Genomic DNA, 23,656 nt, shown 5'->3' on the forward strand with positions numbered 1-23,656 from the left:
CGCCCCAAGTTCCCTCTTCGGAGGGCGAGCCGCTACCTGCCTCTCCGAGGGCTCCGAAGGTTCCTGCTCGCAGGTGGGTGCCCCAGCCCAAACCCTTGAAACTGGCTGTCCTCCCCCGGGCTGGGGCGGGACGAGCGGGCAGGCCTCCCCGTACGCGCGGCCCCTTTTCCCGGTTCTCATTCCCCGCAGTTCGGGCCGCCGGCGCCGGGCGAGGCGCCAGAGCGCAGGGCGGAGAGGTCGGGCTCCGCGAGCGGCACCCGCTCCACGAGGGCGCCCAGCGCGCGCCCCGCCGGCGGAGGGATTCCCGCCCGGTCGGCGCCTGCGAGGTGGGCCCTGTGGCTGCCGGGGTTCCCAGGGTGGCGGGAGCGGGACCGGAAGCGCTGCGCGTACTGTCCCCTCCTCCCCTGGCGCCGGTGGAGATACCGCCGCCTCCCCTTGCACCTGAGCCAGTGGCTTAGTGGGGAGGCTGGTCTGGGGCGGGTTGAATGCTCTGGATTGCGGCCATGCGCAAAATCCACCCGCGGGGACACGTATCGCATTTGTCACAATGACTTTCTTATCTGTTTCCCCCCAGGCCCACGGGACTGGCCGGGAAGATCCTTAGTCTTCCCTCTCCTGGTGCCTGAGAGCTCTGCCTACTGAAGGGTAAGGAGAGGAAGAAGAGGAGGCAAGGAAGGCAGCCCCGCGGCAGGTGAGTGAGGGACCGCCAGCCCTGGTAGGGTGTCCAGGAGACCAGCATGAGGGACGGGTTGGAGGAGCCGTGAGGCCTTCTTGGGCTAGCCCGTTCTTGGTACTGCTAGGCAACAGTGATATCTCTCTCTCTCTCTCTCTCTCTTAAAGTTTTTATTCTAGAGAGAGAGGAAGGGAGAGAAACATTGAGCGGAAAGGATTGAGCCTGCACCTGGCAGATGCCCTGACCAGAATAGAACCAGGGCAGCAGCGGTCCCTTTTAGGCGCCATTTCTCAGTCCTTAGTGGATGTACATTGTTACTTCCATCGCTTCAGCCCACAGCAGGCCACTGAGCTCCAAATGCCCCGCCCTGGCCCCTGGCCCAGCCTCTGCGAGTCATCAGGTCTGATGCCTGTCTGATGCCCGTCTGGGGCAAGACAGTGTCACCAAAGCCCTGCACTGAACTCTTGCTTGGGAAAGAGGCTCCCGAACAGGAAGGGCAGTAGCAAGCCCATTGCCCGTGCTGAGCAACGCATTCCCCGGATCTCCAACCTGCTAAAATCCCTCCAGGTTTTCTGGCACCCAGGGTGCAGCATCCAACCTGGGATGTAGGTGCTGCGAGGAACACTAAGGGCCGAGACATAAAGAGCTCCCAAGACATAGACTGTGCTCCCTGTATCTTGCCCCACCCTGGCATTCTCTTAGGCTTCGTCTGCCGTGCTTCTCTAGGTGGGGGAGTTGGGACTGTGTGCTCAGGTCTTTTGTGGCGGGTGCAGCATACACTGCGATGCTGTGCGTTCTCATGCCGTGCACAGGACAGCGGCTGAGCACCCATTCGGTGTTGGGGTCCAATCCCAGCAGGTCCAGGGGTTCCCAAAGGTGAGGATGGAGTCGGCGAAGAAGGAATGCCAAGGAGGCAGTGTTCAGTTGATCAGCATAGTGAGGTTCTCTCTCTATTGTCCTGTTACATCTGTATTTATCCCATTTGATCCTATAAGCATGCCTCTATAATCACATCATGGTATGTTTTGGGTAACCTTCCACAGTTCCTTTTTCCATAGTTTCTTATCTGACCTTTACCAAAAATCCTGTGTCTATCTAGTTCTGTTGATTTTAATCTTGTCTAGGTTAATCTCTGTGTTTCCATTACAAGGGCTATTCCAAGGTCACTGCTTTACTGATAGGCTACAAGGAAGTGACTGAAGGAGATTCTCCTACCCAGTAAAGGTTATGTCCTCCCAGCCTCGCTGCTTGCCTTCCCTGGGACTGCCCTGTGTTGGTGGATCTCCAGGGGTATAGGCTTTGGAGCTTTCCCTGGTGGGCAGACCCCTGGGGATGTGGGCCCAACATGTCCCAAATTTATTGCCAACAGTCTTAGTCCAAGTTCTTCATAAGTAGTACATGGTATTTCTGTAACACTAGGGGGATTTACTGATTTATTCTCTTCCTTAGTCCTGTTAATCTCTAACTCCAGGGAAAAATCCTCACCTGGGGAAACAACCTTTCTCGGGGAGCTGGTCCTGGTTAAAACACATAGCGCCAAGAGGGGGAGCAAACATATGCCATATACGCCAGGTCCCTTGAAACATAAGCTGTGCAGATGTTTCTTCCCTGCAGCGACTGTGTCAAGCAACAAGGGTGGACCGGCTTCCGGCAAATTCCCCCATTTTTATTTTTATTTTTATTTTATTTTTTAAATATATTTTATTGATTTTTTCACAGAGAAGAAGGGAGAGGGATAGAGAGCCAGAAACATTGATGAGAGAGATCGATCAGCCGCCTCCTGCACGCCCCCCAATGGGGATGTGCCTGCAACCAAGGTACATGCCCTCAACCGGAATCGAACCTGGGACCCCTGAGTCCGCAGGCCGACGCTCTATCCACTGAGCCAAACCGGTTCGGCTTCCATTTTTTTTTTTTAATATATTTTATTGATTTTTTACAGAGAGGAAGGGAGAGAGATAGAGAGCTAGAAACATCGATGAGAGAGAAACATCGACCAGCTGCCTCCTGCACATCTCCTACCGGGGATGTGGCCGCAACCCAGGCACATGCCCTTGACTGGAATCGAACCCGGGACCCTTCAGTCCGCAGGCCAATGCTCTATCCACTGAGCCAAACCGGTTCAGCTCCCATTTTTATTTTTTAAATGACAGCGCGTGTAAATCAGTGGCCACCTCTCAGATTGGGTTGTTTAAGACTTGGAAGACCTGTTTGTGACTTTGCCAACAGGTCAGTCCGAGGCTTAACCCTATATCGGCTCCCCACAATTCGGAACCCGAAAAAGCGGGGTTCGAATCCTCACTTTACCTTTGATCGCTTAGGCAAGTTGCTTTACTTCTCTCCCAACTTGAATGTCATCTGCGATAAAATGGGGAGGATCATGCTTTCCTCATGGGATAGTTGTGAGGAGTCACAGTGAGACATGAGAGCAGCCCAGCAAGGGACCATGTCTCACCTCCACTTGTCAGTATTGGAAAAGCGGAAGCTACCTGAGTGCTCCTCGCTTGGAGAACTTGGAGAACGGTCTGACTATGTAGCAGGACATTGTGGAGGCCGTGAGAGCAAAGCAATGGGAAAGCAGTAAAGGCAGAGTGTCCATGGGGGCAGGTAGTGAGGTGGCCCGGGGAAGGGGCCGTTTCTGGAAGGGGATCTGAATTTGGAGGCAGAAACAGCAGCATGCTCTGTACGTGTCACATGTGGTCACATGTTCATGGGTGATCCTGGTCACAGGTGTGGCCTGGGGTAGGAGGAGCCTCTGGCTTGAGGCTTTCAGTCCTATCTCTAAGTAGCTGTGTGATCTGAGACGGGTCATTTAACTTCTCTGGGCGTGACAGAGGAGAGGGGCTTGGAGCTTGGAGTTGGAGAGATCTGAGTTTGAATCCCAACTCCACACTTACCATCTCAAACAATTACTTCTCTCCAAGCCTTGGTTTCTTCCCTTGCAAAACAGAGCTTATCGTATCTCCCTCGTAGAGTTGTGACCATTAAATGCACGAGTAAAAAGCACCCACCCAGCACAGTGCCTGGTGTGTACAGTGTATATCCCCTTCTCATCTCCTCCTTCCTCTGCCCAGCCTCCTGTCATCTTTAAAATGCACCCAGCAAAGCAGGATTGGCCCGAGTCACAGTGGTATTGTGAGCATAAAGTGAGGAGGAAGACAAAGTAAATATAGAAAGTTAAGGGCTGTAAAAATATAATCATGCATGCGTGTGTGTGTGGGGGGGGGGGGGGTGTGATTGGGGACCTAATTTTGTGAGTAGAGACTCTAGAGGATCTTTCTAGGCATTGAGAACTCTGTGATGAGTTCAGGCCTCTGCCTGCGGAGGCTGTTGAAAATCTGGGCTGGTGAGGAGGTGCCTGGCCTGCGGCCCTCCCAGGAAGGCCATTCTTCTCTCTTCCCTTGGAGATAACCCCGTGCCCAGGAGAGCACAGTTCTGTGGACCCAGGAGGGGGTTAGAATTTCGAGTACAGCGAACAGAGGTCAGAGAGCTCTGGCTGGAGCTGCTGCTGGACCACAGCTCTGCGTGTGCAGGCTGGAGCCGGGCCTGAGAGGCGAGCCTGAGTCAATATTAACCTTCTCTGGCTGGCCAGCCTGGCTCTTTGGCCTCTTATTCAACTGGAGTGTTGACACAAGTGATTGAATGAGCTTTATTATCATATTCTTTTCAACAGCAGCCCCATTATCTCTCCCCTGGGGATTCACTGGGGCCTGCAGTGTGGGAATGATGACAGGGGCAGGGAGCCCAGACATGTGGGCTTATTCTGTGCACAGTGCCCTCTGCCCTGCACACACAGCTTCTCTCTAGGCCACTCCAGGGGGACAACAGGACCTGAGCGCCACTCGGCATCCTGGGGACACTGCAGCACAATGGTCCTGGGCAGACCTTATAGAGGCCCCGGCAATGGTAGTGAGGGCCACAGCCTGGGTCTAGGACCCACCCCCTGCAGGTGACCCACCTCTCCTGACACTCATGTCATATGAAGAGGGACAGATGGTGTCCTGGACCCCTGGTGGAGGCTGAGGGAAGACAGAGGGCAGGGGCCCTGGGGAGGGGGAGGAGCTGCCCATCAGCAGACTCCCTGGAGCAGTGTGAGAGCAGGGACAGGCTTCTGTTGGGAATGCCACCGAGGGGCTGCAGTTTGGGCCGGGACAGAGGGCAGGCCAGACCCCATGCGAGTCCCTCAGGGTGAGGAGCACCATCTCTTCCGGCAGGTGGTGAGCTCAGGAGGGTGTCTAACATCTAAATACTTTTGAATAAATGAGTGAATAGTATAATTTTATATTTAAACAAACCCCAGAAAAAAAAGTTTGAGAAAAATCTTCTGACGGATGAGAAGCCTCTAATGAGAGGCTGGCTTCAGTCCACACTGTTGTCAACCAGGGGCCGAGACCCACACGGCTCCTCAGGAAGGGTGTGAGGGATGCCGGTTCCCAAGGAGGTGTGCGGAGGTTGGGCAGCCCGACTGCAGAGGTCAGCGTGGGAGGTCAGGCTCCGGAGGTGACAGGGTCCTCTGTGCTCACTCTGTGACTGGATGGTGACAGCAGTAGGGGTGCCTGTGTGATTGCTGTCATTCCTCTGCCTCAGTGCCATGATTCTAGAATAGTTCCTTTCCCAAAGCAGCCCCGTGGGTGGGCCTGAGAACTACGCAGCGTGGGTGGTGGGAGGTGACAGCCGACTGCAGCCACGTTCACATCAGGATCTGGGTCAGATAGACGTGGCTCTGCCTCTTCTTTGCTGCTTGACTTGGGCAAATCATTAATCTCTCTGAACATCAGTTTCCTCATCTGCATAATGGGCCAATAACAGCCTTACCTCACAGGCTTGCGGCGAGGAGATTTTGTATGTGAAATACTCAGTGCACCTGATTGAGTGTGTCAACCTATGAACCAGGAGGTCACGGTTCAATTCCTGGTCAGGGCACAGGCCCGGGTTGTGGGCTTGATCCCCAGTGTGGGGCGTGCAGGAGACAGCCGATCGATGATTCTCTCTCATCATTGATGTTTCTCTCTCTCTCTCTCCCTTTCCCTTCCTCTCTGAAATCAATATATATATATTTTAATTAAAAAACTGCTCAGCACACAGCCTGGTGCTCACACTAGGCATTCCCTGAGTGGTGGTTACTAAAAACACCCAAATGGACCCTCAAGCTAGAGCAGATGCTGTCTCCTCTCATTGTGCCTGAGAAGCCGGCAGGGGTGAAGGAGTCCATTCCCTGGTCACCAGCTGAAACGCTCAGGCCTCGGAAAGAGAGTTGGCCACGGCCACAGCCGCTCAGGATCCCCATTCCCTGGGGCCACACTGAGCCAGAGCTCAGCTCTGATTAGCAGGCCTGAGCCTCCCGAAGAGGAAGCTGGGGTGTGCCCCCGACTCTGGCTCGCTGGCACTCAGAGCAGGGCCCCGGGTGCAGCTGCCTCCTCTCTTCCATTCGCCTGGCTTCATTCCTAACAGACAGTTAACCACCATCCCAGAACTTAACCCACCAAGCCCACCCCCCTCAGAGTAGCTGCGTGCTCCTTTAGACTTGCTCTCTGAAGCCACCTTCCCAGCCTGCAGAGAATTCTTGCGAATCCCTTCCGTGGGCTAAGTGTCGTTTCCTTGAGAGGGATTTGATGTGTGGAAATAGTAAAACCCACTCGAAGCCAGGCCTGGGAGGTAAGGTGGCTAACCAAGCCAGACACCGCCGCTTCCGGTGAAAGCAGAGGCGACAGGTTAGGAGAACAGTTGATGTTGGCTCAAGATGGGCCCCCATTGTCCAAAGAGAACTTCTGGAAGTGCTGGGGCATGTTTCAAACAGAGTCACCCCCAAGGGTCTGCCTCAAAGGGCAGCACTCATTTGAATGTCTGAGCTCCAGTCTGAGGTTTAAACGCAGACTCATGTCTCTGTAGCCGTGTCTTGGGTTTGTGGGGTCCTACAGCGTGGTGGCCCTGGCACCCCAGGCCCTGGCAGGTGATGGATGTTCTCCTCCCAGAGGAGAAGCAGTTCGAAAGGGTGACCCACCCACCACGGCTGCTCTGCTCACTCTGTGATGGACTCAAGACCAGCCCAGCCACAGTGTCCTGCTCTGAGGGCCACCACCCAAACCCCATGTGGCCGAGGAGCAGGAGCATCAACCACGAAGCTCTGCCTACCACTCCTCGAGCCACGCCTGTGGGTTGCCCAACTTCAGGCTGAGTGAGACCCTGCGGAGGGGACCTGACCTTGCTGGAGAGAATACACTCCTGCTGCTTTTGAGGCGCTTTTCATCTGTGCCAGGCCCCGACAGCAAGGCCACCAGCATGAGCTTTTTGGAATCGTTCACCTGCTCTTTGCAAGGCAAAAGGAAACCTGGTTTCAAACAAAGTAAGGGTCAGCCTGCAAGTCGAGGCAGCCCCAGCTCCCCTGGCTTCTGACTCACTCATCAGCCCAGGAAAGAACCTAGCAATCTTGGATGAGGAAGCGGGCCCTGGCCCTCCCCCTGCTCCACACTCCCATGAGTTTGCTCAGGCTGCTCAGCCCGTTCCTGTCATAGAAACTCGGGGAAGGAGGTTAACAGCGGTCCAGGGCCCTCCGAGTGGGCGTGGTGGATGGAGCAGGGACTTAGGAACCATATCCCGGGCCCAGGCCCGACCCAGTCACACCCTAGTTCTGTGACTTTGAGCAAGTTACTTTCCTTCTCTGAGCCTCATCTGGATTTGATTATCATTTGTGAATGATAATCCGTACCTACCAGGGTGGTTGTGAGGATTAAATCAGTGGATCCTTGGAAGGGCCTAGCACATAGTAGGTGCTCAAGAACAGTAACTTTCCTTTCTGTCTCGAGTCTCCTCTAACATGACAGTCCCGCTCCTCAGTGACCCCAGCCTGTAGTTCCCTGAACTCTCCCACCAGCTCTGCCCTCGGGGTTACTGGGCGTGGCAGCACTTCCTCCAGAAAACCTCTGCCGGGAACTGCCCGGTCCTCTGCCAGGCTCTGGCCGGAGGAAGCAGCCTCCGCAGGAGCTGTGCCCAGGGAGCCTCCTCCTCAAACTGGTTTGGCCTGGGCTCTCCCCTCCCAGCACTGGCATCCCCCTCTGGTCCAGTCATGGGCCAGCCAGCCAGAAAGTACTATCTGCAGACACTCAGGAGAGCAGAGTTCAAAGCATTCCTGTCACATCAATGCCTCCCAGCCCGGGAAAGAATCCTCAGCACCTCCCTGCCCTGTGATGGGGAGAGGTGTCAGGCAGACAGGAGGTCACCCTGAGGCTGAGCTGGCCCCCGCCTCTGTCCATTTCTACTGCAGAGTCTCAGGCCCATATCACTGCCTTCAGGCTCAGCAGAAGGAAAGGTAGGGACTGGGTCTCTGAAGGAAAATTGTCTTCCTTCCTCCCTCCTCCTCCCTTCTTCCTCTCCCTTCTCCCACCTTCCTCTTCCCTCCTTCCTCCCTCCTCCTTGTTCCTTCCTCCTCTTTCCTCCTCCCTCCTCCCTCTTTCCTCCTCCCTCCTCCCTCCTTCCTCTTTCCTCCTTGCTCCTTCTTCCTTCCTCCTTCCTCCTTCCTCCTCCCTCCTTCCTCCTCAGGGGTATCTCCTTTGAGGAAAGCTCCTCCACTAGATGAATTGAGTGTAGATGCAAAGAGGTGAGATACTGGGGGTGGCAACTTTAAGGGTTGGCACGGCCTGATTTGGTTTAACACTGCACCCTCAGGGCCGATGCAGCAACCACTCTCCCTCAGCCCCCCGGGCGGGGTGGGGGTGGGGGGTGGGGCGTTTGGCTTAGGTCTGAGGTAGGAAGGGAGGGGGGATGGTGGTGGTGGTGGTGGAAGATGGAGAACTAGAAATGGCAACTTGACTGTCAAATCTCAGAGGGAAGGCTTGGGGGATGGGTGGTAGGAAGAAATCAACCAAAGACCTTGTCTGCATATATGTATGCATAACCCATGGACACAGACAATGGGGGGTGGGGGGAGGGCAGGAGCGGCTCTATAACGGGTCAATGGGAAAAAAAGGGGACATGTGTAATACTTTCAACAATACAGATTTTTTAAAAAAAGAAATGGCAACTTGAGGCCCCCTGTCTGGGCAGGCGGGTGTGCCTAAGGGCATGGGCTCTGTGGCGGGAAGGATGCAGAATGTTTGTGTCTCAGGTGTTTCATATCCAAGACTTGGCAACATTAGATACTTGCAGGAGGCAGCTGATCAATGATTCTCTCATCATTGATGTTTCTATCTCTCTCCCCTTCTCCCTTCTTCTCTCTCTAAAATTAATAAAGGCATATTTTAAAAATATATATATATTGGCCTGGCCGGTGTGGCTCAGCAGTTGAGTGTTGACCTATGAACCAGGAGTTCATGGTTTAATTCCCAGTCAGGGCACATGCCTGAGTTGCAGGCTCGGTCCCCAGAAGGGGGTGTGCAGGAGGCAACCAATCGGTGATTCTTTCTCATCATTGATGTTTCTATCTCTCTTTCCCTCTCCCTTCCTCTCTGAAATCAATACAAACATATTAAAAAACGTGTGTGTGTGTGTGTGTGTGTGTGTGTGTGTTTTTTTTTTTTTTTTTAGAAAAGCAGTCTATCATCTTTAAGGAAAATTTAGAAAAATAAAAAGATGAGGTAGGAAGAATCACTTGTAGCCCACCAGTCAAACACAACAATAATGAATATTTTGCTGTATTTCCTTCAACTATTCATTGTATTCATACTACATTTACAAGTTAATCTAGGTGAAATTTTTATTAATTTTTATTTATTTTAGAGAGAGAGAGAGAAGAAGAGAGAGAGAGAAAAAGAGAGTGAGAGAGAAACATCAATTTGTTGTTCCACTTTCTTAGGCATTCATTGGTTGGTTCTTGTATGTGCCCTGACCGGGGATGGAACCTACAACCTTGGCGTATTGGGATGACACTCTAACCAACTGAGCTACCTGGCCAGGGCCTAGGTGAAATCTTTAGAAAGAAGCCCAACTGCTAACCTGTGACATTAAGGATTCTGCTTCAGTGTGGAAGAAAAAGGGTTTTTGTGGAAAGTAACCTTACAGGGTGATCTGATGATCAATTCCTAACTGGGCAGGTCATGGTGGGGAGTCATACGCCAGCCAGGCCTATAACTTCTTTAGTAAAAGGCTTATCTTTGCCTTCAGCAAGCCCTGGCCATTGTTTCTGTGCATCTTGGCTAACACACCGTTGAAATGCCCCCTTTCAGACCCTGCTTTAAGCCTGGGAGCACATCATCTTAACTGTCCTGCAATCCATTGCCGCCTTCATGCGATCCTCCCAGTGCTTCCTCCTCACTTTCAAATGCGTAAGAGAAACGCCAGCCCTGTTATTCTCCCGAGCGTGTCAGAGCTTGCTCCCGAGCATATGTTGTCAGTTTGGCTCAAATAAACTCTTATCAACATTTTTTAAAAATTCTGCTTTGGACAAAGAAAACCTGGTAGGGGTCCCACGAAGTCACTCACAGGGACCCCGGGGCAGGGGACGGCCAGGCATTGGGCGCCCCCTCTGCAGTCCCCACCACCACTCCCACCAGCTTTATTATTTTACCTTTCACATTTAGATCCAGTTAATTCTGAGGGATGATACGAATTCATTTTCATATGGGTATCTAATTGCTTCACTACATTTATGGGAAAGGTCATCTGTTTCCACCGCATTGCAGTGTCACCTTTGTCATAAATTAAGTGACCTTATATGACTGAGTCTATTTCTGGATTCTCTCTTCTAGTCCATTGGTCTAGTCATTAATCTGTGTGCCACTTCCACACTACATTAATTAATGTAGCTTTATAATAAACCTTGGTATCTAGTAGCGTGATCCTCCAACTTTGTTCAAGATTGTCTTGGCTCTGGCCAGTGTGGCTCAGTTGGTTGGTGCGTCATCGTGCACACCAAAAGGTGGTGGGTTCTATTCCCAACCAGGGCACACACCCAGGTTGTGGGTTTAATCCTCAGTCAGGGTGAATGCAGGAGGCAGCTGATCATGTTTCTCTCTCATGTTGATGTCTCTCTCTCTCTCTCTCTCTCTCTCTCTCTCTCTCTCTCTCTCTCTTTCTCTCCTCTCCCTTCCTCTCTCTAAAATCAATTTAAAATTTTTTTTTAAAGATTATCCTGGCTATTCCTGGTTCTTTATGTTTCTCTATACATTTAGAATCAGTTTGTTAATTTCCACCAAAGAAATACACCGGGATTTTGATTGAGATTGAAATAAATCTGTAGGTTAATCGGGAATAATTGACATCTTTACAACATTGAGTCTTTCAATTTATGAACATTCTTCAATATCTCTCATTGTTTTATACTTTTCAATGTAGAAAACTTGCACATTTTTCATGAGATTTATTCCTAGGTGTTTGATATTTTAATGGTATCTGAGGTTTTTTCCCCCCTGATAACACTTCTGAATCAAATGAGAGAGTTCTTCCTGAGACCATTTCTCCAGCTTGGATATCAACTGGGTATTCAACGTTGAGTCCTTTTCTCAGGCCTTTCTTTCTGCCTCTGTGGAGAATGTTCTGGAATCGTTGTTGGGGTAGCCTCAAGGATCCTAGAGTCATTTAGATGATTTGCTAAAGATTCTGTCCCCTGCAGAAGCTGGGCCCTTGGGCTGGGCAAGGGAGTTGGGGAGAGGGATGTTATTGGGGGGAAGGAGTATTAGCCAGCTCTTCTATTCTTTTATTATCATTATTATTACTAGAGGCCTGATGCACGACATTCGTGCACTGGGGTGGTGTCCCTCAGTCTGGCTTGCGCCCTCTTGCAGTCCGGGACCCCGAGGGATTCTTAGCGCTGTTGCGGAGGTGGGAGTGGCTCCTGCCACCGCCGCTGCTGCACTTGCCAGCCACCAGCCACAAGCCCAACTTCTGGCTGAGCGTTGCTCCTCCTGTGGGAGTGCACTGACCACCAGGGGGAGCTCCTGCATTGAGCATCTGTCCCCTGGTGGTCAGTGCACATCATAGCAACTGGTCATTCCGCCGTTCAGTCAATTTGCATATTAGGGTTTTATTATATAGGATTATTGCTTTCTAGAGATAGAGGGAGGGGTGAGGGGAGACAGAGACATCAATTTGTTGTTCCACTTATTTATGCAGTCATTGGTTGATTCTTGTATGTGCCCTGACCTGGGATTGAACCCACAACATTGGTGTATCAGGACAATTTCCAACCAACTGAGCTCCCTGGCCAGGCCCTTACCCAGCTCTTCTTTAACTCTTGGATGTGTCCCTGCATCTCCAGAGGCATTAACAGAGTTGGGGTATCGGGTGAAACCATCAGCTAAACTAAGCCCAGGATAGAGGGTCTGTGTCAGATGTGAGGACAGACTGAGGGATGAAGACTTTTCTGTGGCCAAAGGCTGAGAGAGAAGAGATCAAGTTTTATCAAACCTTCAAGAGTGAAGGAGGAGAGTTGTCGAGGGCCTGAGGTCACAGAAGTCTGGCTGGGCCCTCAGGGGAATCTGAGGTCGGGGTCTGGTATCGCTCCCAGACTGGTATCTGCTCAGGTTCCCACATCTGTAGGGCCCTGAGCTTAGAGACAGGGATACACAGAAGTAACACAGCAACAGGGACAGCCCCCATTTACTGGGGATCTGCTCACTTAATACTCCCCAAACCCTGGAGATATATTTTATTAACCCCATTTCATAGATGAAGACCACTGAGGCTCAAATCATTTAGGTTAGTGGGAGACTCCCTACAGCTCACCTGCAACTCAGACAGGTGCATGTCCCTCTGAAGTCCTTGGTCCTTAGGGGTCCTGCATAGGGGGCTTTGCCTGTAGCGGGTGTTTGGTGGACTCTTGAACCTTAAGGTCCCGAAAAGTGGCTGACATTCCAAGGGGTATGCCATGGACTTGGATGGTTTCTCACCTGGTGGACTCCAGTCGGGAAGCTGTGGCTGTGAGCCCGCAGCCTTTCTGAGTGGGCGCCAAGTGCCTCCCAGGTCTGTGACCTACTCTGGAACCTGCTCCAGTGCCCAGGAAAATGCTGTGTCCAGAGCAGCAGCCAAGAGAAAATGCCCCAGGATCCGAAGATACCCCAGATCTATGGAGAGATGAATGGCCCAAGCATTCAGGAAATTAACATATTTCTTGAAACCTAGAAGTGACTTTTCCCGGTAACCTAAGAACCCACGGAGTGTATTTTACCACGATAAAGAAAAATTTAAAAACCCAGTGAGCTGCCTCAGACACAAAAGCATTCAGTGGGCACCTGACTCACATCACATGAGGACCCGTCAGGGACTCCCTGAGGTGAGGCTGGAGGAGTGGTTCCAGTCTTCCATTCTCCAATCCGCACGCCAACACCGCTCTGAGCTGGTGAGGGAGCTCACCAGGGCCTTAGGAAACCCCACATCAGCAGGGAGAGGGAGGGGACTGGCTGCAAGTGATGTTTTGTACAGTCAGAGTTCTGAGACCCAGAAAAGAGGCCCAGAGGGTGGGCTCTCTGTTGCCTGGAGAGCTTTACCCCTGAGACCGCCCCCCACCCCACCCCAGGGCTTTCCAGAATTAGGGCGGAGCGCCTGGGAACAGGAGGGTCCCAGACGGGGCAGCGTGTCTGCGACTCGGTGGGGTGGCTTTTTGTGAACGTTGTGCATAAACACATGGACAGGTTTTCTGCCATTGAACCATCCTGGGACAAACCCCAGTTGATTGTGAGAAAACAAAAAAACAAACCAACAAACAAACTTGAACAAATTATTGGATTCAGTGTGCTGGCTTTGTTTGGGATTTTCACATTCTTGTTCGTAAGGGAGGTTGGTTTACATTTTCCTCCTCTTGTACTAATCTTGTCTCATTGAAGAGTCAAGGTCATGCTCACTTCATAAAATGGGTGGCCGGCTTCCCTGCCTTTCCCCCTGTTTAATTCTTCGACAGCGAACGATAATTGTAAGGGCTTGGGTTTTATAAGAACACACCCCCAGAGTCTGCCTGCTCGACATGGGACGTGGCACAGACCAGAAGACAGACACCTGCTTTCTTTAGTCTGTGTTGCCTTCAATATGGTGCTTTTGTTTGTGGGACCCTCTGCTGGGAACTAGCCACTTTCCTGAGGAAGCAGAGAGGAGGGATGAGGGGAAGCCCTGGGCCCAGACAGGGAGATGTGCTGAGGGGGGCAGGGGGGGGAGAGCCAGAGCCTGGTGCCCCACCACCCGCTGCAGCCACCCCTGCTCCCCGGGCCCAGGCTCCGGGAAGCCCCGCAGGAGCTCAGCCTGCCCCTCCCACGCAGGCACCATGTTCCGCAAGAAAAAGAAGAAACGCCCTGAGATCTCAGCCCCACAGAACTTCCAGCACCGCGTCCACACCTCCTTTGACCCTAAAGAAGGCAAGTTTGTGGGCCTCCCCCCTCAATGGCAGAACATCCTGGACACTCTCCGACGCCCCAAGCCCGTGGTGGACCCTTCGCGCATTACGCCGGTGCAGCTCCAGCCCATGAAGGTAAGTAAGGTGGGCGGCGGGAGAGCGAGGCTCCGCAGATGCCCGGGTCTGGCCAAACCACAAAGGCACCTGGAGGAACCACCTAATTACCAGCTATCAATTAGCCGCTGTTTTCATTCCCTGCTCATCGGCCCTGTGTCTCCCTGGGTAACCCAGGGAGGAGGAGCCTGGGGAGTCCTCTAAAGGGTGGTAGGGCTGCCAAATATAGCAAATAAAATGCAGGCTGCCCAAGAACATTGGAATGTCAGATAACAACAAACAACCTTTTCATATCAGCGTGCCCAGGCAATATTGGACCTGCAGCCCCTGTGGGACTGGGGGATTGAGTGGTCTGGGTCAAGAAGGGTAGATCCGAGAACCTGGGAGGGGTTGGGGTCAGGATTTAGAGGCCACAAAGCCAGTGTGTGCGGAGGAGGCCGCCGGCCTGGTCCCTGCCTCCTCAGAGGGCTCCTCTCCCAGAAGGCCACAGGCAGAGCTGGGGAATCGTAGGTGGCCCCGTCCCCGTGGTTCCCCTCGGCTCCCCAAGCTCAGCTGCCCACACCATTTGGCGTTCTGGGTTGTAACCCGTGGTTACTCACCCGTGTGCCCTGCTGGACCGCGAGCCCCATGAAAATGGGCCTTTTCCCTGTATTTCTGCACCCGCACAGGCCTGACCTGCCATGGGCCCGGGTAAATGACTGGAAGTTTAAGGAATGGGTGGATGACACAGCAGGCAAGGTCCTTAGGTGTTCCTCCTCAAGGCCCCCAGGGAGGCCCTCGGGCCTGGTCCCAGGCTGCCCTCCCTGGCGCAAATCGGCCATTCACCCACGCTCTTCTCTCTCCTGCAGACTGTGGTGCGGGGCAGCTCTGTGCCCACAGACGGCTACATCTCGGGGCTGCTCAACGACATCCAGAAGCTGTCAGTCATCAGCTCCAACACCCTTCGCGGGCACAGCCCCACCAACCGGCGGCGGGCACAGTCCCTGGGGCTGCTGGGGGAGGAGCACTGGACTGCGGACCCAGACATGTACCTGCAGAGCCCCCAGTCTGAGCGCACTGACCTCTACCTCAGCTGCAATGGGGGTGCACCCGCAGGCCGCCGGCAGGTGCCATGGCCAGAACCACAGAGTCCACGGGTCCCGCCCAATGGGCTGGCCACCAAGGCACAGTCCCTGGGCCCCGCCGAGTTCCAGGGTGCCACCCAGCGCTGCCTGCAGCTGGGTGCCTGCCTGCAGAGCACCCCACCCGGCACTTCACCCCCGGCAGCCACGGGAAGGCGTGGGGCCAAAGCCGTCAGGCATGGCTCTGAGGAGGCCCGGCCACAGTCCTGCCTGGTGGGCTCTGCTGCGGGCAGGCCGGGCGGGGAGGGCAGCCCCAGCCCTAAGACTCAGGAGAGCAGCTTGAAGCACAGGCTGTTCCGGAGCATGTTCCTGTCAACTCCTGCTACAGCCCCTCCGAGCAGCAGCCAGCCAGGCCCCGCACCACAGAGCAAGGTAGGTCGGCGGGGCTGCCTTCCGGCCACTCTCCGAAGGCCGGGGGCGGCCTGGCAGGCGTCCACTGGGGAATGATGCATGTCTGGCGCGCAGGCCCTGCCTGGCCTTCCCCATTTACAGGGTGGGTTGGGGGACAGCATGAGGGAACAAAATAATCAAGACACCAGCTCAGCCTCCACTGAGGATTCTACCCTGAACCACTGAGTCCTCGTCCTCCAAAGGCTTAGCATGTGTGAGTCAGAGGCTGTGAGCCAGGTCGTTTTCCTGGGGGCTTCAGAGGAGCTATGTACACCCAGCCTCCACTCCTGCCCCCTGGGGTGTGGTTGGCAGATACCCCCCGAGAAAGCAGCATTAAAAAATATTCTTTGTATTGATTTCAGAGAGGGAGGGAAAGGGAGAGAGCGAGAGAGAGAGAGAGAGGGAGAGAGACATTAATGATGAGAGAAAATCTTGGATTGGCTGCCTTGTGCACGCCCCCTACTGGGGATCGAGCCCACAACCTGGACATATGCCCTGGAATCGAACTGTGACCTCCTGGTTCACAGGTTGATGCTCAACCACTGAGCTAAGCCGGCCAGGGGGAGAAGAAAAGCAGTATTTTTAACTACAAAAGCCCAGACCTTCCCCTGCCCCCGGGGCCCAGCAACCCCCACCCAGGCCCCAGCAGAATAGGGGCTCCAGCACCGGGCAGGCGGCATCCTGCCTCCCTCCTCTAGACCATCTTTCCGCCTCCATCCCTCACCTGGCCCGAGGCTCCGCGTCTCCGCTGAGGTCTGCAGAGGCTCCTGCACTGCCACTCCCTCCGCACTCAGCTCGCCCCCTCCGGTGACCATGCCCGCCCGCCCACCTGCGCTTCCTTTAGCGGTGGTGGTTTTGTGTCATTAACATTTCTGGAATGACTTATTCTCAAGTTTGTGTGTCATATGAGAAGCTAGAGGATTGAATTGGCCTGCGTCCGGAGGTAGCGGGAGGACTGCCTTTGGCCTGTGTGACAGTCTAAAATGCACATACTTTTCTTATAAGAAAGGAAGCGGTGAAGGGGGCCCCCACGGTGACATTTCTGGGCAGGCAGAGAACAATGCGCTTCTTACATGCCCTGTGGCGTCCTGTCTGTGGTGACATCCTTTCCCATTTTAGTCAGAAGCCTGAGTCAGAGAGGGTGAGACAGCCCCAGGTGTCGGGACTGAGTCAGGGAAGGAAGGCACAGAGGCTGGCTCAGGGGCTTCGCTGTCTTGGCAGCCACTGTTCTCTAGCTCCTTCCTGAGGGGCCGGCAGAAGTGAGCTTAGGCGGTAGCACGAGACTCCTAAGGCAGACCTGAGAGACTTGGGCGGCTCAGGGATGGCGGCTCCCCTCCCTGGAGGAGGACGAGCCTGGGTCCTCCCCCCTCAGTGACGGTGCCAGTCTGGTCCAGCCTGAATGTGGCTGGGGAGTTTGGAGAGTGGCCTGGACCCTCAACCTTTCTAAGTCACCACCAGCCCCAGGCACCCAGGGAAGGCTCTGGGCTTTGTGCACTCCAGCCCTGCACTGGGACGAGGACAGTGGGCTGGTATCCCCTGTGGGTTGGGGGTCTGGGGGGCAAACAGAGGATCTGTGGCCTGAGGCACCCGTCCACGTAAGGAACGTGTGAGCTGAGGGGAATGGAGACGTTCCCCAGAAAACCAGGGTGGGAGCCACACAGGGCACACTGCTTGGGAGGTGAGAACGGGAACAGGATCGCTCGCTGGCCTCTTGGGAGTCCTTCGGGAGGGCTTCAGGGATCTGGAGAGAGGGGATGTCTGGGCACAGGCATGCATGTTTCTGGGCTCCTAGCAGCACCCCACAGCCTCTGTCAGCCTGCCCATACCTGCACACCTTACTGAGTACCTACCACGGGCCACTGCTGCTGGGTGTGCAGGCCTGGGCCCTGACCTGTGAGGGAGGGGGTGGTTGTCTTGGGCTTGGAAATGCCACAGCTCCAATCCAGCCGAGTGCTTTCCCTCTCAGCACTTTGGGCATATGTTTCTAGAGCAGCAGTTCTCAACCTGTGGGTCGCGACCCCTTTGGGGGTTGAACGACCCTTCCACAGGGGTCGCCTAAGACCATCGGAAAACACATATATAATTACATATTGTTTTTGTGATTAATCACTATGCTTTAATTATGTTCAATTTGTAACAATGAAATTGGGGGTCACCACAACATGAGGAACTGTATTAAAGGGTCGCGGCATTAGGAAGGTTGAGAACCACTGCTCTAGAGAAGAACTCTAAGCCGGGCCTGAGCCGCTCTGAGCCAGGGCTTCTTAGCCCGGCACTGTTGGCATTTGGATCAGACGATCCTTTGGCGTGGGGGTGTCCTGTGTACTGTAGGATCTAGTAGTGTCCCCACTCTCTACCTACTAGACGCTAGCAGCACCCCACTGAGGGGACAGCCATAAATCCTTCCAGATATTGCCAAGTGCCTCTTGCGAGGCAAAGTCACCCCTAGTTGAAAACCACTGCTTTAGACAAATTACCTCAGACGGGAAGCCCCAGGAACCCCCAGACCAAGCCAGCAGCCAGCCCTCTGCCCTCAGCATATGCCAGGGGCTGGCTCTGGACGCTGACAGCAGCTCCCATGGCAGCACTGGTGCCCGAGAGGTCGGGCTGCCAGTGGCCATGTGTGCCAGGAGTGGCTGCAGGAGGCCTGTGGCCCAGTGGCTCTGGGACTCCGCCCAGGCAGCTTGGTCTGTGGCCGCTCACTTTGGCTAAAGAGCAAAAGAAGACCTCGAGTGGGGGTAGTGGGCCCAAAGAGGTAAGACGGTTCTAAGTTTGGGGACGTTGGAAGTGGTTCCGCTTAGAGGCAGAAAGGCCAAGTCAAAGGACCTCAATCAGCAGACATTGGTTAAGCCCCTACTGTGTACCATGTACTCCATTGTATGCCAATGATACAGGACATCAATAGGACTATAGCATAGGGGTGAGGGGTCGGGCTGACGGGGCTGCAGTCTGGCCTTGCCACCTACGACTTTGTGATTCTGGCAAGTTTACCTCTTTCCTTATCACAAATGTGATGGTAGTGCTCATGGGATCGTAAGACAACCCCCAGGGTTATGAGCGTTAAAGGAGACGATGCCTTGAAGGCTCCTGTCAAGGTGTCTTAACATATGGCTTTATTATATGGCTTTATTATTTTTGTAATATCATGACCCCTAACAACTCACTAATTTCATGTTTGTCTCCTCCCTTTCTTGGGGTGGTTTAGCAAGTTTCATCTGGTCCCCTCCTGGGGTTACATTAAGCAAAAGCTGCCTCCTTGTGGAGACAGGCAGCAGGGCTGACGAAGGGACACTTGGGACCCGACCCTGCTGAGGCGAAGGCCAAGCCTGGCCCCACCACCCCATGTTCCTGTCCCTGGCACGTCAGTGCGGGGCTCTCAACTCTGCAGGGAGGGACACCCTGACCCTAGACAAGGCCTAGGACTGTGGTGGGGGCGGGTGCTGAAGAGCTTGAAAAGGCGCTGGCTGAGCCGGGTGGGCCTGACGCCCAGACTTAGAGCTCCCCAGCCCAAGCAACTCGGCCCAAGCGGGCTGCCTGAGATTTCCTGGAAGTTGATTCAGCTCCAGGAATCAGGACAGGAGCCACTGGGCACCTAGACAACCAGATGTGATGTCCCAAGAAGCCTGTCTGCAGCTCCTGACAGTCCCCTGTAGGTTATACAGGGCCCTCTCCCCATGCCCCTTTTAAAAGCACAAAATCCTCACCAGGCCGGTGTGGCTCAGTGGTTGAGCTTCGACCTATGAACTAGGAGGTCACGATTCAAGCCCCGGTCGGGCACATGCCCTGGTTGCGGGCTTGATCTCCAGTGTGGGGCATGCAGGAGGCAGCCGATCAGTGATTCTCTCTCATCATTGATGTTTCAATCTCTCCCTCTCCCTTCCTCTCTGAAATCAATACAAATCTATTTTTTAAAAACAACCTGCAAAATCCTTACTCATGTTGCACATGCCAGCTGCCTGGGGAGAACCCCAAGGAGGGGACCATTTCCTGGCTGGACTGGCAGGAGAGCTTGGACCCAGAAAGGCAAGGAGCCTCGAAGCCTCCAGGGGTGGGCCCAGCCTGCCACTCAGCGCCACTTTCGCTCCCTGCCCACAGGATAGGCCTTCCTTCCCTTCCTTGTGGGGGCCCTCAGGCAGGAGTTCCATGCTTGGGAGCAAGTGGAGGGGCTCCTCTGGGGAGCCCTTAGAAAACCTCCCCGGGATCCCTGGCCCCAAGGACTGGGTTTGGATTTCTCTGGAACCATATCCCCAGCCTGGGGGGCTGGAAACCCCCCGATGGAAACATGGCTCTGTGGTCCTCTGTAGGGAACACCACAGGGCTTCTTCCGCCTGCGTGGGCCCTGGGTGGAGGAGCCATGGGAGCCGCTGCCTCTGACCCAGATTCCCCAGGGAGCCCTGCAGCAGAGGGGGGACTGCCTCCCAGTGGCCTCCTGGGGCCTGGCTGTCAATTCCCCAGGAAGAAACACGCAGCACAAGGGCACCCCAGGGACTCTGCCTTTTTGTCTTCCCAGGAGCAGGCAAATTGGCTGTAGAGGCTCCCGTTTGGTCTGCTCAGCTGGGAGCCATGGGGCTGGTTTCCCGAGCAGAACTGTGGTTTGGCTTCAGCTCCGTTTGAAAATCTTTGCTTGTGGCACCTCCCCAACTTGGTGTGATGCCCTGCCTAACCCTGCCCATGTCTGGGGGTCTCGGCAGGCACCCCCTGCCTCTGGGAAGTTCGCTCCAAACATTCCCACAGCCAAACCCCTCTCCGTGTCTTTATTTTTTCCCCTGCAGCCCAACTCCTCATTCCGGCCACCACAGAAAGACTCCCCCGCAAGCCTGGTGGCCAAGGCCCAGTCCTTGCCCGCAGACCAGCCCATGGGGACCTTCAGCCCTCTGACCACCTCAGATACCAGCAGCCCCCAGAAGTCCCTCCGCACAGCCCCAGCTGCCGGCCCTCCTCCAGGCCGGTCTTCCCCTGCTGGTTCCCCCCGCACCCGGCACGCCCAGATCAGCACCAGCAACCTGTACCTGCCCCAGGACCCCGCAGTAGCCAAGGGTGCCCTGGCCGGTGAGGACACGGGCATCGTGACACACGAGCAGTTCAAGGCTGCACTCAGGATGGTGGTGGACCAGGGCGACCCCCGGCTGCTGCTGGACAGCTACGTGAAGATTGGCGAGGGCTCCACGGGCATCGTCTGCCTGGCGCGGGAGAAGCACTCGGGCCGCCAGGTGGCCGTCAAGATGATGGACCTCAGGAAGCAGCAGCGCAGGGAGCTGCTCTTTAATGAGGTGGGAGGAGAGGGTGGGTGCGGGCGGGCATCTGGGATGGGCAGTGAACACCGAGCCAGGCCGGACAGGTACAAGCAGGGCGGTGGGTCCTCCCCGGCACTGAGGCATCCCCCCTGCCCCCAGGTGGTGATCATGCGGGACTACCAGCACCTCAACGTGGTGGAGATGTACAAGAGCTACCTGGTGGGCGAGGAGCTGTGGGTGCTCATGGAGTTCCTGCAGGGCGGGGCCCTCACGGACATCATCTCCCAAGTCAGGTGGGCAGCTGGAGGGCTGGGTCCCAAGTGCTGGCTGCCCCCACCTCTGCCCTGGAAGGGTTTCAGGCAGCCTCGGGCCCAGCAGACTTGGGGGAACTATCAGATCGTCCTGAGCTCACCTGTCTGTTTGGATTCATAGACCCGAGGGCCTCAGGGGAATGGGAGGGCAGGAGATGTCCAGCCTAGGCCCAGGCCCATTTCCGCCAGGTCTGGGCTCCCCCACACAAGGCCCAGGGGCTGTGGGGCCTGGTACCAGGGGCTCCCAGCCCGTCTGTCCTGCAGCCCAGCCAAAGCTAACATTCTCTCCCGACGGTGGCCCTGCCTTCCCTGTCCAGGCTGAACGAGGAGCAGATCGCCACCGTGTGCGAGGCCGTGCTGCAGGCCCTGGCGTACCTGCACGCCCAGGGCGTCATACACCGGGACATCAAGAGCGACTCCATCCTGCTGACCCTGGATGGCAGGGTAGGGCCCCCCCGACCCTGGCATACCCATGCTCCCCACTGCCCTGCTCCCAGCATAGCTCCTCCTCCTAATTCACCACTTCCCTTTTCCCTCTTACCCCCACCCCAGGTGAAACTGTCAGACTTCGGATTCTGTGCTCAGATCAGCAAAGATGTCCCTAAGAGGAAGTCCCTGGTGGGAACGCCCTACTGGATGGCCCCTGAAGTGATCTCCAGGTCTCTGTACGCCACTGAGGTAACCCCACCCTCCACCCCCCAGTCCTCCCGGAAGAGGCTTGGGAACACACAGCTCTAACACTCTTGGCCCCTCCCATCAAAAATAGCCCTGTTTCTCGGGTTCCCACTTAGTCAGTCCCTACCCCACTGCCCACTGTCCCTTCTTGGATGCATCTGCTCTTGCCTGTGACTTTGCTGCCACAAACTGGTCCCAAAAATGCTAGCCCTCAGCTCAAGGGCCAGGGGTATGGCCAGGCTTCCCCATGTGTGTTGTCCTTTCTCAGAGAGTGGCTGACCGCTGTGTCCCTAGTCAAGGTCACTCATGCAGGAAGTAACTGCCCACAGGGCCAGTGGCCGGGAAGGAGGCCAACTCACTAAGGAGAACTGAGACCAGCTGTGGCCTCCCCGGACTGCAGTGTGCTGCGACCAAGGGGCCAGGCTCTGGCCAGTGGAGTCAGGGACGTTCTCCTCCTGCAGGTGGATATCTGGTCTCTGGGCATCATGGTGATTGAGATGGTGGACGGGGAGCCACCCTACTTCAGCGACTCCCCAGTGCAAGCGATGAAGAGGCTCCGGGACAGCTCCCCCCCCAAGCTGAAAAATTCCCACAAGGTCAGTCGGTGCATAGTGTGGCCCCACAGACCGAATGCTTCCTGAGGCTCAGAGGACCAGAGCCTGGGCTCCAGCCCAGCCTCTCCCTTTCACAGAAGCCAGAGGGTCCTGGTTGCTGGAAGAGGTCCCCCTTTCTCCATAGGAAACCTGCACCTGGGTGTGGAGCCACATCTATAAGCAAACTCCCATGGTCACTCGGACGAGTTTCTACCTGCAAGGGATTGATAGGAGCCCGAGAGAAGGGAAAGCAATGCTTCCAGGAATCCCTGATGCTCTGGAGAAGAATCTAGAGAAGCTGAGCAGGAACACCTCAACCCCTTCTGTCAGGGGAGCCGTACCATGGCAGTGTCCCCAGTCCATCTCCTCACTGCACATTCTGAACACATCTGAGCTAGTTTTTCCCTTAAAACCTGTGTGTGTGTGTGTGTGTGTGTGTGTGTGTAACCCTTTTCAACCTAATCTACCCAAACCAGCAGGCCTTACAAGCCGGCCCTCCCCCGCCCCCTCCACCCCACCCCTGGCCACGTCAGCACAAAGCTGCAAAACGGCACCACCACCTAGTGGCCAGAGTGAGAAGTGTCCCAGAGTGCTGAAGCCCCGTCCCCACATGGCAAGACCTGTGGCCCCAACACAGCTACTGGTAGCTGGGAGGACAGACGGGAACGCCTCAGAGACAGCTGGTCCTTGGAGACCACTGCTGACCACAAGATTAGCAGATAGGGGAGAGTTCTAGTTGACTAATTCCCCAGAGGAGGTAGCCTTCTGTAACAGACCCAAGACTCAGCCTCTCCCCAAGATATTGGCTCAAAAAGAACCAATACAAGACTTGGACTTAGACTCTAAGTCTTAGAGCAATAAAGAAATCTTTCTTTTCAGGCCCTCCCACCCCTTGTTCTTTTCTATTTTCCAAAAACACTTCTGCGCCCCTGACCTCGTTTTTGTCCTCACTAAAGTCCTACGTGGCAGACAGAACAAGGACATTAGCCCATTTTGCAGATGAGAAAGCGGAGGCCTAGAGAAAATTGCAATTTGCCAGAGTTTAGAGATAAACCCAGAACTGGATCACTGATACCAATCCCATGCCCCTTCCCATGGAACCTGAACGCTGAGAGAGCCCAAAGAAACAGGGTGTGGAATGGTCTGTATTTAGAGTCCAATCCCCCCCCCTCCCCCCCAGCACTCCAGGTGCTCTAATCCCATTGCTCAGCAGCACCCCCTGGAGGCGATCTGACCACTTTTCCTGGACTAATGCTGATTTTCTTTACCTACTTGATAATCCCAGAAGCGCTG

General features: G+C 54.9%; 1 protein-coding gene across 5 annotated transcripts in view; it reads left to right on the plus strand.

Annotated features, from left to right (window-relative positions):
- PAK6 (p21 (RAC1) activated kinase 6) overlaps positions 1-23,656 on the plus strand; it is a 39,788-nt gene that overhangs the window by 14,425 nt on the left and 1,707 nt on the right. For 3 of the 5 annotated variants that reach the window (XM_014459420.2, XM_006093009.3, XM_006093010.3), the window contains exons 3-10: positions 575-691; positions 13,852-14,060; positions 14,888-15,532; positions 20,323-20,820; positions 20,944-21,077; positions 21,413-21,539; positions 21,648-21,773; positions 22,232-22,366. In XM_014459420.2, the coding sequence (XP_014314906.1) occupies positions 13,857-14,060; positions 14,888-15,532; positions 20,323-20,820; positions 20,944-21,077; positions 21,413-21,539; positions 21,648-21,773; positions 22,232-22,366 (1,869 nt within the window). In that variant the 5' untranslated portion in view covers positions 575-691; positions 13,852-13,856. Of the gene's footprint in view, positions 1-306; positions 327-574; positions 692-13,851; positions 14,061-14,887; positions 15,533-20,322; positions 20,821-20,943; positions 21,078-21,412; positions 21,540-21,647; positions 21,774-22,231; positions 22,367-23,656 lie in introns of those variants that run through there. The other 2 variants (XM_023757465.1, XM_023757466.1) reach the window with 2 other exon arrangements.

Source organism: Myotis lucifugus, unplaced genomic scaffold (assembly GCF_000147115.1).
Source record: "Myotis lucifugus unplaced genomic scaffold, Myoluc2.0 scaffold_109, whole genome shotgun sequence".
In the NCBI taxonomy this organism is placed as follows: domain Eukaryota; kingdom Metazoa; phylum Chordata; class Mammalia; order Chiroptera; family Vespertilionidae; genus Myotis; species Myotis lucifugus.